Source organism: Heterodontus francisci, chromosome 6, assembly GCF_036365525.1.
Source record: "Heterodontus francisci isolate sHetFra1 chromosome 6, sHetFra1.hap1, whole genome shotgun sequence".
Lineage (NCBI taxonomy): Eukaryota > Metazoa > Chordata > Chondrichthyes > Heterodontiformes > Heterodontidae > Heterodontus > Heterodontus francisci.
Window position 1 is genome coordinate 114,625,567 of NC_090376.1, and position 17,292 is coordinate 114,642,858.

At 44.3% G+C, this 17,292-nt stretch overlaps 1 protein-coding gene across 2 annotated transcripts in view; it reads left to right on the top strand.

Moving 5' to 3' along the window:
- Positions 1-17,292, top strand: part of si:ch1073-15f19.2 (T-cell surface protein tactile) — a 203,010-nt gene that overhangs the window by 118,922 nt on the left and 66,796 nt on the right. For both annotated transcript variants that reach the window (XM_068032911.1, XM_068032910.1), the window contains exon 4: positions 13,737-13,950. In XM_068032911.1, the coding sequence (XP_067889012.1) occupies positions 13,737-13,950 (214 nt within the window). The remainder of the gene's footprint in view (positions 1-13,736; positions 13,951-17,292) is intronic.

Genomic DNA, 17,292 nt, shown 5'->3' on the forward strand with positions numbered 1-17,292 from the left:
TCAGCTAGGTGAAGCATCACCCTCATGGTTTCTCTGCCCTCTTGAGGACCTTCTTTGTCTCTACAGGTTTCTGTAAATGCTGTTAGCAACTCTGGTGGGGGGATGCTGGTGTCTACATTTACATAGGAGGATGTGGGATCAAACTTTTCAAACATTTCAGGGTTGGCTGACCAGACAGTAGGCCTTCCATTTGGGATTCCTCTTGGATCTCCTTTAACCTGTCCTCTTTGTCCCTTTTTCCCCTTTCCTCTCTAACTTCTTGCCAGCCTTGTGCCTGCCTGTCCCCTTTTGTCCTCGTCAGGCGTCCCTAACAGTTCACCAGCCCTCTGCTGGACGGTCCTCCAAACACCGATACAGGACTTAGGGGCGCAGATTTCACTGTAGGTTGGGGTTTCCCCTCAACCTGGCACATGTGACAACTTCTACAATGCTCCACCACATCCTTGTGGAGCTTAAGCCAGTCAAACTGCTGTCTTATGCGGGCTTTGGTTTTTCGTATACCGACATGTACAGCCATTGAAATCTCATGGGCCATTCTTAACATTTCTCTCCGATACCTCTGTGGTACCACTAACTGGTGAACTGCTGTCCACTCCTTGCTCTCAGGATTGCAAGGAGAACTCCACTTCCTCATCAGTACCTCATTCTTTAAATAATAGTAGTCAGGGACTCCCTCTGCTACAGTTTCAGACTGGGCAGCCTGTGCTAACTCTTTCAATACTGGGTCAGTTCGCTTAGCCTCGGCTAGGGAAGATTCATTCAATTCATTCCCTGGGTTTTCTAACTTTCCAAAAGAAGTCTCAGACAGACAGACCTCATGGTCATCTGCCTGCAGTGCCAATTTGGTCTCCTCTGGGAGAGCTGGTTTGGTCATGGCCCGATTCACTACACAAGCAGCAGAACTGCAGGGGACTGTCTCCTGCCACTGCCCTGTCTCTCTGACCTCCTTCGGTCTCTCTTTCACTACTGGGGAAGCTACCGCCTTCGCCCCCACCAGATCATTACCTAGGTGCAGGTCAACCCCATCCACAGGCAAAACTAGAAACAATCCCTATGGTCACCGCTCCCTAAACTACGTTGCACTCCAAGTGCACCCGATGTAAAGGTATAGGCATACACTGCCCTCCAAAACCATTCACCACCATTCTGGTATTTACCGCACTCTCTGGGGAAAGGTCAGGCCTTTTCCCAGTGAAAGGGATCTAGTGGCCCCTGTGTCCCTGAGGATTACTATAGGCTTGCTTGCCCCACTCGAGGGGTATGGGGTTACTCTCCCATTAGACACAAAATCCTGATAACCTTCCGGAATCATATTACATTTTCCTGTTCTCGCAGCAGTATGCTTTCTGGGTCTTACTATTGCTGCAGTTAAAGCCACAGCTTGCTCTGCTGTGCTTTCCATCGGATCCCTTCTCCTGTACTGAGCCGGTGTGCCCTGATTACCCTACAGGCTTTCCCCATAGTTTCCAACAGTCAGCTCTCAAATGACCTGTTTTGTTAAAATGGAAGCACACAGGTTTCCGGGTCTCACTCCTACCTACAGCACTATGCTTTATGGCTGAAGGAGGGCTCACTGTGTCTCCTGCTTTTCTTTCTCTCCCAGGACTGCTTGGGCTTCTATCACCTTCCCATCCTTCGTCCTTTTTGGATTTGTGAGGGTGATTAGGAAAGGTTTTCCCCTGGGAAACTGACTTATAAATGAGAGCAAACTCATCAGCCAGAACTGCAGCTTGCCGGGCTCCATGAACGTTTTGTTCCTCTACCTGTGTCTTTATGGAGGGTGGGAGAGAGTTTTTAAATTCCTCAAGCAAAATTACTTCTCTGAGATTTTCATAGCTGAGCTGTACTTTAAGAGCCCTCAGCCACTGGTCAAAAGCCAGCTGCTTACTTCCCTCAAACTCCAAGTAAGTTTGATCAGCTTGCTTCTTGAGTGTTCTAAACTTTTAGTGATAGGCTTCCGATACTAAATCATATGCCCTGAGGATAGCACTTTTTGTCAGTTCGTAATTTGGTGAACTTTCATCTGGCGACAGGGAATAAAAATCACGGGCTTTTCCAGTTAACTTGCTTTGTAGCAGAAGAGTCCAAGCCTCAGCTGGCCACATTAACTGTTTTGCAAGATTTTTAAAAGATACAAAAAATGCTTCCACGTCTCCCTCATTAAATTTTGGGATCTGTTGGGTAAATTTTAACAATTCTGTGCCCAGCCTGAATTATGATCCTCCATATTGGCTATGCTTTCACTGGGGTTGCTCTGTCAGCCCCTAGTTAATTCAAGCTGCCTCAGCTCTCTCTCCTCGCATTCCTTCTGGAAGGTTCCTTCTCTTTCTCTCTCCTCTCTCTTTTTCTTTCTCCTGTCTCTCTTTCTCTTTTTCTTTCCTCACATTCCTTCTAGAAAATTGTTTCTTTCTCTCTCTCCTCTCTCTCTTTTTCTTTCTCCTGTCTTCTAACTCAAGTTTCATCTGTTCCAATTATATCTTTGCTAGCAATATCCTGCCAGAGTCTAATCCTAACCCTGTTTCTGCTTCTTCAGATTCAAGGGAAAAATGGTTGGCCACTAGTCTTAGGAGTTCAGACTTTCTAGCCTTGGCACGGACAGTGATCCCACACTGCTCAGCCATTTTTCTCAACTCCTCCATCGACAGTGCTTTTAACTTATCTCAAGTTACTTCACCCTGGCTTGGAGAGCTACTAGCTACAGTCACAGACATGTTAGTACTCGAGCACACACAACCACAAGAAAACCTGTATTGAAATCTTTTCTCTTTTTGATTGGGATCAATTTGACTTCCCACTTCCAATTTCTCATTTGTCTGTGCGTCAAATCCAGATGCTAGCCCAAAATTTCTGTTACAGCCAGGTGAGAAAGGGGTCTAGGGTTTCCCTCTGAACTTTATCCTGGTTTGGCCGTAACACGGTTTAATTATTTAAAACACCATGTTTTTAGCTTCCCCTCAGTGAATCCTGTTCACTGCCCTCTGATTGTAATGGCAAAGAAATCAACCAGACAGGTTTCTTAGATTTAAACAAGAAAGATGTAAGTTTATTAACTTTAAAAATCTAATTTGGTCAAAACTAGTAAAATATGCGACGCGACCACACTAGCATGCATACGTGATAAACACACACGTCGAGAGAGACAGAAAAGGAGAAAGAATCAAGGGGAAAGGTTTGAAGCAACAGCTGGACTTCATTTACTATCTTTTGATTTTGATATAAAGTTTTTGGGTGCAGTTAAATCTTGCCGTCTCATTGGAGCCCAGTACACATTTTCAAACTTGTTTCGATGGTTTGCTGTCTTCTTGAAATCCAGTTGCAGTCTCTTCTTTTTGTGAGAGAGAGGGAGATGCTCACTCTTCAAGTTCAGTTGTAGTCTCACTTCAAACTGTTCTGTGAACACAATTCAAATCAAGCCAGGGCCAGCAGGTCAGTCATGTGACTAGTTCTTTTTATCGGGTCAACCCGCCCGGCGAGGTTTTGTGGATTCTTTCAGTCTTGGTAGACATCCTCAGTAGGGGGCTGGAATGCTGACTTTCACATAGTCAGTGTCTGGTGATCAAAATCCATTTGGGTTAATTGAATCAGGGAGCAGTTCCATTGTCTTCTCCAGGCAACTGTCTCTTAGAATGCAAATCTGTCCAGCCACTGTCCTATTAGAATGCAGGTGCAGCCATGTTTTCAGTGCAGTAAGAGTTTAAAATTAATGTTCCATATGACAAAATTAATATGCCTCATTCTTGGCAGGTGTGGTTTTCCTCACAATAGAGGCATAGAGTATAAAAGCAGGGAAGTTATGCTGAACCTTTATAAAGCTCCGGTTATGCTCCAACTAAAATATTGTATCCAGTTCTGGTCACCACACATTAGGAAGAATGCGAGGGTCCTTGAGAGGGTGCAGAGGAGATTTATCAGAATGGTTCCAGGGATGGGGGATTTTAGTTACAATTGTAGATTGGAGAATCTGGGGTTGTTCTCCCTGGAGCAAAGGAAATTGAGGGGAGATTTGAAAAATTATGACAAGGGAAAAACTGTTCCCATTAACTGATGGTACAAGGATTAGGGGACTCAGTTAGAAAGTTTTGGGCAAGAGATGCAAGGGGAATGTGAAGAAGAACCTTTTTACACAGCATGTAGTAATGACCTGGAACTCACTGCCCACAAAGGTGGTGGAAGCGAAGTCAAACAATAATTTCAAAAGGAAATTAGATAGACACTTGAAGGAAATAAACTTACAAGGCTACAGGGATCGAACAGAGGAGTAGGACTGACTGGACTGCTCTGCGGAGAGTGGCATGGACTCGATGGGTCAATGGTTTACTTCTATGCCATGAATGACTCCATGACTCTATGACACCTGCTGTCTTTCTCTCTCTCACTCTTTCATTTCCTGTCTGGTTCTCTCTCCATGTCTGAATCTCTCTCTCACTCTCCCTGTCTGTCTGTCCCTCCCACTCTATCAATCTCACTCCCTATCTCTCTTTCTATCTCAGTCGCTGTCTGTCTCACTCACATTCCCTCTCTCTTTCTCACTCTCTATCTCTCTCAGTCCCTGTCTAACTCACTCTCACGCCATCTCCCTTTCTTTCACTGTCACTCCCTGTCTGTCTCTCCCTCTCTCATGCTCTGTCTCACTATCATTCCCCTCACTTTCTCTCTGTCCCTTATTCCTTGTCTGTCTCTCCCACACAATCTGGCTGTCTTTCTCTCTCTCTTTCTTTCCCCCTCTCCACATCTGTTCCTCACTCTGGCTGGAATTGTACGCTCCCCTCCCCAACCCCCCGGCCAAAGAGCAGGCTGGTGGTGGGGGGGGGGGGGGGGGGGTGGCGGGCGGGAGAGGGCCCTTCTGATCAGGCACCCTATATCCAACGGAGAGCTGACCCCGATGCCCCAACCACCCCCAACTCCCAACACACCCCCTGCCCCTGCAATCGACCACCCTTGCCTCGCTGGGGCCCGACTGATCACCCCTGGCGAGGCCCCAAAAACTTATCTCTTTATCTGTCCTCTCCGTCATCTTGATCACGAAGCTGGTTGCAGTCCCAGGAGTGGCCACTGCTCCCGGTGGCATAGTAGGGACTAAGAGCTGCCGGCCCGCTGATTGGCTTGCAGCTCTATTAGGTGGGACTTCCTGCCTCAATGAGGTGGAAGACCCAGCTAAGATCAATTAAGGGCCTGGGGACCGTAAAATCCAGACTGGATCCCCAGGCCCGGCAGAGGCAGGATCACCACCGACTTTTCAGTCGATGGAAGGCTCCTGTCCAACTCACGCAAAATTCTGGCCTCTGTTTCTTTCCCTTTCTTCCTTCCTTTCTCTTCGTCTGTCCCTCACACCCTGCCTGTGTTTCTTTATCATTCTCTCCCTCTCCCTGCTCCTTTCTCTTTCGCTATTTCATTCTCTCCTCTGTATCTGTCTCTCACTCTCTCTCACTCCTTTTTTTTCACTCACTAATATTCCCAATAATCAGCATTCTTGACTGTATATGATTCTTGTACGCATATAACACAGGTTGATAGGTAAATTGGCCATTATAAATTGCCCCTAGTATAGGTAGGGGAATATAGGGACAGGTGAGGATGTGGTAAGAATATGGGATTAGTGTAGGATTTGTATAAATGGGTGGTTAATGGTCAGCACAGACTCAGTGGGCCGAAGGGCCTGTTTCAGTGCTGTATCTCTAAATCATAAAAAAAATCTAAATGAAAATAGAGTTTCTGTAATGTGTTAATTACCTTTAGCAAGAGCAACTTTTTACTTCAGTATTTGTCAATCTGATGATCAAAATATTTTTGGAAACCTCAACTAAGTAAGCAAAGTTCCAAATGTCAATCTGATTAAAAATAGGAGTTCTGATGAAAGTCACCGACCTGAAGCATTAATTTTGCTTCTCTCGCCACAGATGCTGCCAATTTCCAGCATCCGCAGTATCGTGCTTTTATTTTCGTGATTAAAAATAGGACGTCATAAAATGCTCATCCTTATTTAATGAACATTGACAGAAATAGAGGCAGATTTTTCTATTTGTGTTGCTGTCGTTATCATCTTGCTGTGGTAAATACAGGAGAATCAGGTGGGGAATCTGATTGCACCGGAAGTCAGGCAGGCTCCATTAGCAACGTGCACACTTCTCTACTTAATTTTCCTGATTTTGCTTCACTCAGGTGACCTAACAGCCCCAGGTACAGTAACAGGAACATTTGCCCCGTAAACACTTCATATTTTCATGTTGTCATTGTGATGGAATAAGCTATGGGCCAAAAACCTGTAATCGTTCTTGTGAACACTTGCAGTAACTTTAGCTGAAGTCTGCCAGAATAGCCACAAATACAACAAACACACGAGGTTCGAGCCCTGGGTTACCAATTCCTAAGTTACCAATTGCTCTATGGCTTTGTGAGAACGGAGCCTCCGCCCACACCTATAAGTGTATCAACATGAAGGGGGTTGCAGGGGAGAGGTGTGATTGCTGGGCTGGCAGCAGATGCTTTTCTATGTCAGGTGTTTTCACATTCCAGTCCTCACCTTGGAAACATGTCAGTGGAGGTATGCTAGTTCCGACCAGGTGCCCCACTGATACTCGACCAAAGATGGGCTAACCAATGGGCTCCAGGCTAATATCAGGGCCTGTACTCTTTACAGTCAGTAGATCCTCCTAATCAGATGTGTCCCAAAGGCTCCCTCCTCCTGAGCCCAGTTATGAAAATTATCCCTTGAGACTTTTCTGAGGAGAGAGTTTGCGACCCACTAATATTATTCAAAACTGAACCGTCCAATTGAACAAGTCAATAACTTAGGCAAGATAACATATTATAATAATTACACTTTGATCCAAACTCAAAAGACTATTCTCAGCAGTACTTAAGGCGTACATTTCCTCTAGGATTAAAAGAAATTGGTGAGTCATGGTAAATGGTTGTTTTTCAGACTCAAGGATGGTAGTCGGAGCTCCCCAAGCATCAGTGCTGGGACCGCTGCTTTTTGTGATTTATATGAATGACTTGGATATTGAAATACTGAGTAAAATTTCAAAATTTGCCAATGCTGCCAAACTTAGAGGTCTGGCAACAGTAAGGATAATACGAACCGCCTGCAACAGGACATAGCAGAATGGGCAGACAAGTGGCAGATGGAATTTAATACACAGGGGTGTGAGGTGATGTATTTTGGAAGAAGGGAAAGGGAGAGGCAATATAAACTTAATGGGATAGTCTTAAAGAACTTGCAAGGACAGAGGGAGCTGGGGGTTCATGTGCATTGATCTTTGATGGTGATCAGACATATTTAGAGTTTAGAGAAGCAGAGTTAACGTTTCGGGTCAGTGACCCTTCTTCGGAGTTCCGATGAAGGGTCACTGACCCGAAACGTTAACTCTGCTTCTCTTTTCACAGATGCTGCCAGACCTGCTGAGTGGTTCCAGCATTTCTTGTTTTTATTTCAGATTTCCAGCATCCGCAGTATTTTGCTTTTATATTTAGAGTTTAGTTAGCAAAGCATGTGGGATCTTAGGCTTCATAAATAGAGGTGTTGAATACAAAAGCAGGGAGGCTATGTTGAACCTTTTTGAAGCTCTGGTTGTGCCACAGCTAGAGTATTACGTCCAGTTCTAGTCACTGTGAAGGTCCTTGAGAGGGTACAGAGGAGATTTACCAGAATGGTTCCAGGGATGAGGGAATTTGGCTACAAGGTTAGGTTAGAGAAGCTGGGGTTGTTTTCCTTGCAGCAAAGGAGATTGAGGGGAGATTTGATAAGGTAGACAAAGAAAAGATATCCCCATTAGCTGATGGGACAAGGACTAGGGCAGACAGATTTAAGGTTTGGGGCAAGAGATTCAGGGGGAATGTAAGGAAGAATTTTTTACACAGCAAGTGATAATGGCCGAGAACTTGCTGCCTACAAAGATGGTGGAAGCAGAGATGGTCAATGGTTTCAAAAGGAAATTGGAGAGAATCTCCATAATCTTGAAATAATCTTGAAGGCTGTGGAGATAGAACAGGGGAATGGTACTGCCTGGATTGCTCAACAGAAAGCCTGCATGGACTCGATGGGCTGAATTGCCTCCTTTTGTGCTCTAACAACTTTGACGCTATGGCTCATTGACAGGAAACTGTGAGAAGTGATGAAAAGTTGATTTTTGGTCTGGAGGAAGGTATGCAGTGGGGTTCCACAGGGGTCAGTACTAGGAGCACTGCTTTTCTTGATCTATATGAATAACCTCGATTTAGGTGTGTGGGGCACAATTTCAAAATTTTCAGATGGCCCAAAACTTAGAAGTATTTTGAACTGTGGAGAAGATAGTGAGAGACTTCAAGAAGACATCGATGGGCTGGTGGAATGGGCGGACAAGTGGCAGATGAAATTAAATCCAGAGAAGTGTGATGTGATATATTTTGGTAGGAAGAATGAGGAGGGACTGTATAAAATAAAGAATACAATTCTAAAGTGGGTGGAGAGCAGAGGGACCCGGGGGGTATATGTGCGCAAATTATTGAAGCTGGCAGGGCAGGTTGAGAAAACGGTTGATAAGGCATACAGGATTCTCGGCTTTATAAATAGGAGCATAGAGTACAAAAGAAAGGAAGTTACGGTGAAACTTTGACCTCAACCCTCAGCTGGAGTATTGTGTCCAATTCCAGGCAGCATACTTGAGGAAGGATGTGAAGGTATTAGAGAGGATACAGAAAAGATTTATGAGAATGGTTCCAGGGATGAGGGACTTCAATTACATGGATAGATTGGAAAAGATGGAGTTGCCTGCTTTAGAGATGGTTGAGAGCAGATTTGATGGATGTGTTCAAAATCATGAGGGGTCTCGACAGAGTAGATAGGGAGAAACTGTTCCTGTAGGTGGAAGGGTGAAGAACCAGAAAACACCAATTTAAGCTGATTGGCAAAAGAAGCCACAGCGTCATGAAGAGAATAAATTTTAAGCAGCATGTAGTTAGGATCTGAATGAATCTCACTTGAGAGTGTAGCGGAGGCAGATTCAATCATGGCTTTCAAAAGGGAATTGGATAATTACTTGAAAAGAAAAAAAGATCAGGGTTACGGGGAAAGGTTAGGGAGTGGGATTAGCTGAGTTGCTTTTGAAGAAAGTCAGCATGGACACAATGGGTCAAATGAATTCCTTCTGTGATGTAACTATTCTGCAATTCTATTTTCCCATGAGGTGACTCAGATCAAGATGTGCTTTCAGGAGCTTCTAATGGTCATTTTTTTAACTCCTTGAACAGTGAATTCCTTGGCTTTTCTGAGTTATGCAATAAACTTACAAACCAGCCCTAGGACCAAATGCTGAGTGCTTCCTTCCCTGTAGATTGGCTTGGCGTCATTAACAAGGGTGATTGAGCTGATTGTGAATTTTAAAAAGTCATATGCTGTAGACATTAGAGTTAGAAAAGAATTAAAAGCATTTTTTGATTCACGTTTTTAGTTCTTGGGAGTGGGCCATGCCCTGAGATGATGCTGGTGGGTCTTCAACTTGGCAGTCCATGTCCATGCAGTCGACTAGGCCTATATTCACTAGAGTTTAGAAGAATGAGAGGGGATCTCATAGAAACCTATAAAATTCTAACAGGACTAGACAGGCTAGATGCAAGGAGGATGTTCACGATGGCTGGGGAGCCCAGAACCAGGGGTCACAGTATCAGGATATGGGATATGCCATTTCGAACCGAGATGAGGAGAAATTTCTTCACTCAGAGGGTGGAGAACCTGTGGAATTCTCTACTGCAGAAGGCAGTGGAGGCCAAATCATTAAATATATTCAAGAAGGAGATAGATATATTTCTTAGTACCAAAGGGATCAAGGGATATGGGGAGAAAGCGGAAACAGGATACTGAATTAGATGATCAGCCATGATCTTTTTTGAATGGCGGAGCAGGCCCGAGTTCCTGCTCCTATTTTCCATGTTTCTATGTTTCTATGTGGTGATGGTACTCCCATGACTTTTGTTATTATTCATTCATGGGATGTGGGCATTGGTGGCTCGGCCACCATTTATTGGCCATCCCTAATTGCCCTTAAAAAGGTGGTGGTGAGCTGCCTTCTTGAACCGCTGCAGTCCATGTGAGGTAGGTACACCCACAGTGCTGTTAGGAAGGGAGTTCTAGGATTTTGACCCAGCGACAGTGAAGGAACGGCGATATAGTTCCAAGTTAGGATGGTGTGTGCCTGGAACAGGAACTTGCAGGTGGTGGTGTTCCCATGCATTTGCTGCCCTTGTCCTTCTAGTTGATAGAGGTTGCAGGTTTGGAAAGTACTGTCTAAGGAGCCTTGGTGCGTTGCTGCAGCGCATCTTGTAGATGGTACACACTGCTGCCACTGTGCATCGGTGGTGCAGGGAGTGAATGTTTGTGGATGGGGTTGCAAATCAAGCGGGCTGCTTTGTCCTGGATGGTGTCGAGCTTCTTGCGTGTTGTTGGAGCTGCACCCATCCAGGCAAGTGGAGAGTATTCCATCATACTCCTGACTTGTGCCTTGTAGATGGTGGACAGGCTTTGGGGAGTTAGGAGGTGAGTTACTCACCACAGGATTCCGAGCCTCTGACTTGCTCTTGTAGCCATGGTATTTATATGGCTACTCCAGTTCAGTTTCTGATCAATGGGAGCCCCTAGGATGTTCATAGTGGGGGATTCAGCAATGATAATGCCATTGAACGCCAAGGGGAGATGGTTAGATTCTCTCTTGTTGGAGTTGGTCATTGCCTGGCACTTGTGTGGCACGAATGTTACTTGCCACTTATCAGCCCAAGCCTGGATATTGTCCAGGTCTTGCTGCATTTCTACAGGGACTGCTTCAGTATCTGAGGAGTCACAAATGGTGCTGAACATTGTGCAATCATCAGCGAACATCCCCATTTCTGACCTAATGATTGAAGGAAGGTCATTGATGAAACAGCTGAAGATAGTTGGGCTGAGGACACTACCCTGAGGAACTCCTGCAGTGATGTCCTGGAACTCAGAAGATTGACCTCCAACAACAACAACCATCTTCCTTTGTGCTAGGTATGACTCCAACCAGCAAAGGGTTTCCCCCCTGATTCCCATTGACTTCAGTTTTGCTAGGGCTCCTTGATGCCATACTTGGTCAAATGCTGCTTTGACGTCAAGGACAGTCACTCTCACGTCACCTCTTGAGTTCAGCTCTTTTGTCCATGTTTGAACCAAGGCTGTAATGAGGTCAGGAGCTGAGTGGCCCTGGTGGAACCCAAACTGAGCGTCACTGAGCAGGTTATTGCTAAGCAAGTGCCGCTTGATGGCACTGTTGATGGCACCTTCCACCACTTTACTGATGATTGAGAGTAGACGGATGGGGCGATAATTGGCCGGGTTGGACTTGTCCCGATTTTTGTGTACAGGACGTACCTGGGCAATTTTCCACATTGCAGGGTAGATGCCAGTGTTGCAGCTGTACTGGAACAGCTTGGCTAGCGGTGTGGCAAGTTCTGGAGCACAGGTCTTCAGTACTATTGCCAGAATATTGTCAGGGCCCATAGTCGTTGCAGTATCCAGTGCCTTCAGTCGTTTCTTGATATCACGCAGAGGAAATCGAATTGGCTGAAGTCTGGCATCTGGGGACTTCAGGAGGAGGCCGAGATGGATCATCAACTCGGTACTTCTGGCTGAAGATTGTTGCAAATGCTTCTGCCTTAACTTTCGCACTGTTGTGCTGGGCTCCCCCATCATTGAGGATGGGGATATTTGTGGAGCCACCTTCTCCAGTTAGTTGTTTAATTGTCCACCAACACTCACAGCTGGATGTGGCAGGACCTTAGAGCTTAGATTTGATCCGTTGGTTATGGGATTGCTTCGCTCTGCAATCGCATGCTGCTTACGCAGTTTGGCACGCAAGCAGTCCTCTGTTGTAGCATCACCAGGTTGGCACCTCATTTTGAGGTATGCCTGTTGTTGCTCCTGGCATGCCCTCAAGCACTCTTCATTGAACCATGGTTGGTCTCCTGGCTTGATGGTAATGGTGGAATGGGGGGCATGCCAGGCCATGAGGTGACAGATTGTGGTTGAGTACAATTCTACTGCTGCCGATGTCCCACAGCGCCTCATGGATGCCCAGTTTTGCATTGCTAGGTCTGTTCGAAATCTATCCCATTTAGCACGGTGATAGTGCCACACAACATGATGGACAGTATCCTCAATGTGAATGCTTGACTTCGCCTCCACAAGGACTGTGCGGTGGTCACTCCTGCCAATACTGTCATGGACAGATGCATCTACGGCAGGCAGATTGGTTAGGACGAGGTCAAGTATGTTTTTCCCTCTTGTTGATTCCCTCACCACCTGCCGCAGACCCAGTCTAGCAGATATGTCCTTTAGGACTCAGTCAGTAGTGGTGCTACCGAGCCACTCCTGGTGATGGACATTGAAGTCCCCCACCCAGAGTACATTCTGCGCCGTTGCCACCCTCAGTTCTTCCTCCAAGTGGTGTTCAACATGAAGGAGTACTGATTCATCAGCTGAGGGAGGGTGGTAGGTGGTAATCAGCAGGAGGTTTCCTTGCCCATGTTTGACCTGATGCCATGAGACTTCATGGGGTCCGGAGTCGAAGTTGAGGACTCCCAGGGCAACTCCCTTCCTACTCAGTACCACTGTGCTGCCACCTCTGCTGGGTCTGTGCTGCCGGTGGGATAGTGATTGCAGTGTCTATAAGGTATGATTCTGTGAGTATGTCAGGCTGTTGCTTGACTGGTCTGTGAGACAGCTCTCCCAACTTTGCACAAGCCCCCAGATGTTAGTAAGGAGGACTTTGCAGGGTCGGCAGGGCTGGGTTTGCTGTAGTCATTTCTGATGCCTAGGTCGTTGCCAGGTAGCCCGTCTGGCTTCATTCCTTTTTATTAACTTCGTAGCGGTTAGATACAACTGAGTGGCTCGTTTGGCCACTTCAGAGGGCATGTAAGAGTCAACAACACTGCTGTGGGTCTGGAGTCACACGTAGGCCAGACCAGGTAAGGACAACAGATTTCCTTCCCTAAAGGACATTAGTGAACCAGATGGGTTTTTACAACAATTGACAATGGTTTCATGGGCATTATTAGACTAGCTTTTTAATTCCTGATTTTTTGATTAATTGAATGCAAATTCCACGTTCTGCTGTGGTGGGATTCAAACCCATGTCCCCAGAGTAATACCCTGGGTTTCTGGTTTATTAGTTCAGTGACAATACCACTATGCCACCACCTCCCCTCTGATGGTGTTAGTTAAGGAATTTTAGGATAATGAATGAACGGCCAAGCCAGGATGGGGTGTGGCCAGATGGAAACATGAGGTGTTTATACTCCCACAAGATCGCTGCTCTTCTAAATGCTTATTTTAACCAGCACTGATCCCACTGTCCAATTTTAAGTGCTGGGTCTAACGACTGCCTCATATTGATGTGGTTAGAGGGAATATTGTCCATTTAAAAGCCTCTTATGTGTGCAAAAGGAAAGATCATGTGGCTCCACGCCATTAGTCTTTAAAAGGACAGGTGTCTTGATTTTCATTCAAATGATGATGGTGACTACAGCATGTTAAGAGGAATAATGCATGTTGCTTGACCCAGAAATGCAATATTATTGAGGGGGTTTGGTGTATTAGTATTGAGCACAGTGTTTTCAGGAATGCCACACACCTGATACATTTTGCACAGAAAAATAGAGAATCCGTAGTGAAGGTTGAACATTTTTCTGATAGTTAACATAGCAAATTTGATTTAGCTCTTAAAATGTTCTCTTTATTTTAATAGGACAACAATGGAACTTTAGAAAAACTTATACATTCAAATGGTCTTGGATATGAAATTAATAATTCCAGCCAATATAAAGATAGAATCCAACTAAGAACAAACTATAGTTTGTCTATCAATTCTTCCCTGGCAGTGGATGATGGAGATTTCATATGTCAGGTGGTGACATCGCATGACTCAGGGATCAACATCACAACTAAAGTCAATGTATTTGGTAAGTCCATTGAAAAATAAACTGTTTGAATTGTATTAAAGCTTTTGCAATGGGATGTGATCTATTACAGGGTTTGAAAGTGATTCAGAAAACATATTTGTGATGATGGTGCTGTTTTGGGACTAGCTTGACATTGTAAAGCCCGTCAGGGACATTTTCCATGATTCTGCATGCACATCATGGAATCGAGTGTAGAGGTCAGTCTGGGTAATTCTCAGCGCTCACAATTTTCCAGGATTAACTGGAAAACTAGGAGCACTGCTAATTAGGTACACTGACCTTCATGCGCAATTCCTGTCCCTGTGCTCTCATTGAGCAGGACAAGATGCCGGTAACAAAAATTACTGGGAACGGTAGAGTGGTGGTTATGTTACTGGACTAATAATGCAGAGAACATGAAATTCTACCATGGCAATATGAATTTAGTTTAACAAATCTGGATATAAAAAATGCAGCTATCAGTAAAAGTTACCATGATGCCGTCAGATTGTCATAAAAGAAAAACTGGCTGGTTCACTAATGTGATTAGAGAAGGTAACCTACTGTTCAAACCCAGTCTGACCTAGATGTGACTCCAATATGGTTAAATCTTACAAACATACGAATTAGGAGCAGAAGTAGGCCCCTCTAGCCTACTCCACCATTCAATAAGATCATGGCTAATCAGTTTGTGTCTCGAATTCCACACTCCCATCTACCCCTAATAACCTTTGATTCCCTTACCTAACAAGAATCTATTTACCTCCGCCTTAAAAATATTTAATGACCCCCCTCCACGACCTTCTGAGGCAGAGAGTTCCAAAGTTGCATAACCCTCTGAGAGGAAAAATGTTCTCCTCATCTCTGTCCTAAAAGGGCGACTCCCAATTGTAAAACAGTGCCCCCTAGTTCTGGATTCACTCACAAGAGGAAACATCCTTTCCACATCCACTTTGTCAAGACTGTTCAGGATCTTATATACTTCAATCAAATCTCCCCTCACTATTCTAAACTCCAGTGAAAACAAGACCAGTCTGTCCAACCTGTCCTCATAAGATAACCCACTTATCCCAGGTATCAATCTAGTAAACCTCCTCTGAAGCACTTCCAATGCATTTACATCTTTCCTTAAATAAGGAGACCAAAACCGCACACAGTATTCGAGATGTGGTCTCACCAACGCCCTGTATAACTGAAGCATAACATCCTTACTTTTATTTTCAATTCCTCTCATAATAAAGAATAGCATTCCATTAGCCTTCTTTATTACTTGCTGTACCTGCAAACTAATGTTTTGTGATTCATGCACTAGAACACCTAGATCCCTCTGCACCTTGGAATTCTGCAGTTGTTCTCTGTTTAAATAATACTCTGCTTTTTTATTATTCCTGACAAAGTGAACAACTTCACATTTTCTCACATTATACTCCATCTGCCAAGTTTTTGTCCACTCACTCAAATTATCTATATCGGTCTGCAACTTCCTTATGTCTTCTTCACAACATACTTTCCTACCTATCTTGGTGTCATCTGCAAATTTAGCTGCCATGCCATCGCTCCCCACATCTAAGTCATTGATATAAATTGTAAAAAGTTGAGGCCCCAGCACAGACCGCTGTGGGACTCCACTCATCACCTCCTGCCAATCAGAAAAGGACCAATTTATGCATACTCTCTGTTTTCTGCCAGCCAGCCAATCTTTGATCCATGCTAATATGTTACCCCCTACACCATGAGCTCCTGCTTTGTGCAGTAACTTTTTATGTGGCACCCTGTCGAATCCCTTCTGCAAATCCAAGTATAGTATGTCAATGAGCTCCCCTTTATCCACGGCACATGTTACTCCTTCAAAAAACTCCAATAAATTGGTTAAATACGATCTCCCTTTCACAAAGTCATGCTGACTTTTCCCGTTTACCTTAAGTTTTTCTCAGTGCCTCTTGAATAGCAGGGTTATATTTGTTACTTTCCAGTCTGATGGAACCTTTCCAGAATCTAGCGAATTTTGAAAAATTAATACCGACGCATCTACTACCTCATTAGCCACTTCTTTTAAGACACTAGGATGAAGCCCATCAGGACCCGGTGACTTGTCAGCCCGCAGCTCCATTAGTTTGCTCAGTACTGCTTCCCTGATGATTGTAATTTCATCAAGTTTCTCTCTTCCTTTCACTTCCTGATTTACAGCTATTACCGGAATGTTTTTTGTATCCTCTATAGTGAAGACAGAAGCAAAGTATTTGTTCATTTCATCCGCCATTTCCTTATTATCTACTATTAACTCCCCATTCTCACTCTTTGGAGGACACACACTCACTTTACTTACTCTTTTCCTTTTTAAATACTTGTAGAAACTCTTGCTATCCATTTTTACATTTCTAACTGGCTTTCTCTCATACTCTAATTTCTTTCTCCTGATTAATCTTTTAGTTATTCTCTGCCATTCTTTATATTCTGACCAATCATCTGACCTGCCATACATTTTTGCACAATTATATGCTTTTTCTATACGTTTAATGCTTTCCTTAACTTCTTTAGTTAACTATGGATGGTGGGTCCTCCCCTTAGATTTTTTATTTATTGTAGGAATGTACTTATGCTGAGTATTCTGAAATATCCCCTTGAATGTCTGCCATTGCTTCTCTATTGATCTATCTCCAAGCCTAGTAACCCAGTTCACTTCAGCTAGCTCAGTTTTCATGCCCACATAGTCTCCCTTATTTAAGTTTAAAATACTAGTCTTAGTCTTACTCTTCTCTCTTTCAAACTGGATGTAAAATTCAATCATATTGTGGTCGCTGCTACCAAGAGGTGTATTTACTCTGAGGTCATTAATTAATCCTGTCACATTACACAATACCAAGTCTAATATAACTTGCTCTCTGGTTGGTTCCAGAATGTGCTGCTCTAAGAAACTACCTCAAAAGCATTCTATGAACTCCTCATCAAGGCTACTATTGCCAATCTGATTTTTCCAGTTTATGTGTAGATTAAAGTCACCCATGATTATTGCCGTCCCTTTATCACAAGCACCCAACATTTCTTCTTGCATACTTCGTTCTACATTATTGTTACTCTTAGGGAGCCTGTAGACCACTCCCACTAGTGACTTCTTTCCCCTACTATTCCTCACCTCCACCTAAACTGATTCTACATCCTGGTCTCCTGAACCATGGTCATCTCTAACTATTGCACCAATGCCATCCTTGATTGACAGTGCTACCCCTCACCTTTACCTAGCTTCCTATTCTTCTTGAATGTCATATACCCCTCAATATTGAGGACCCAATCTTGTCATCCTGCAGCCACGTCTCCATAATGGCTGCCAGATCATATTTATTTACTTCAATGTGTGCTATCAGT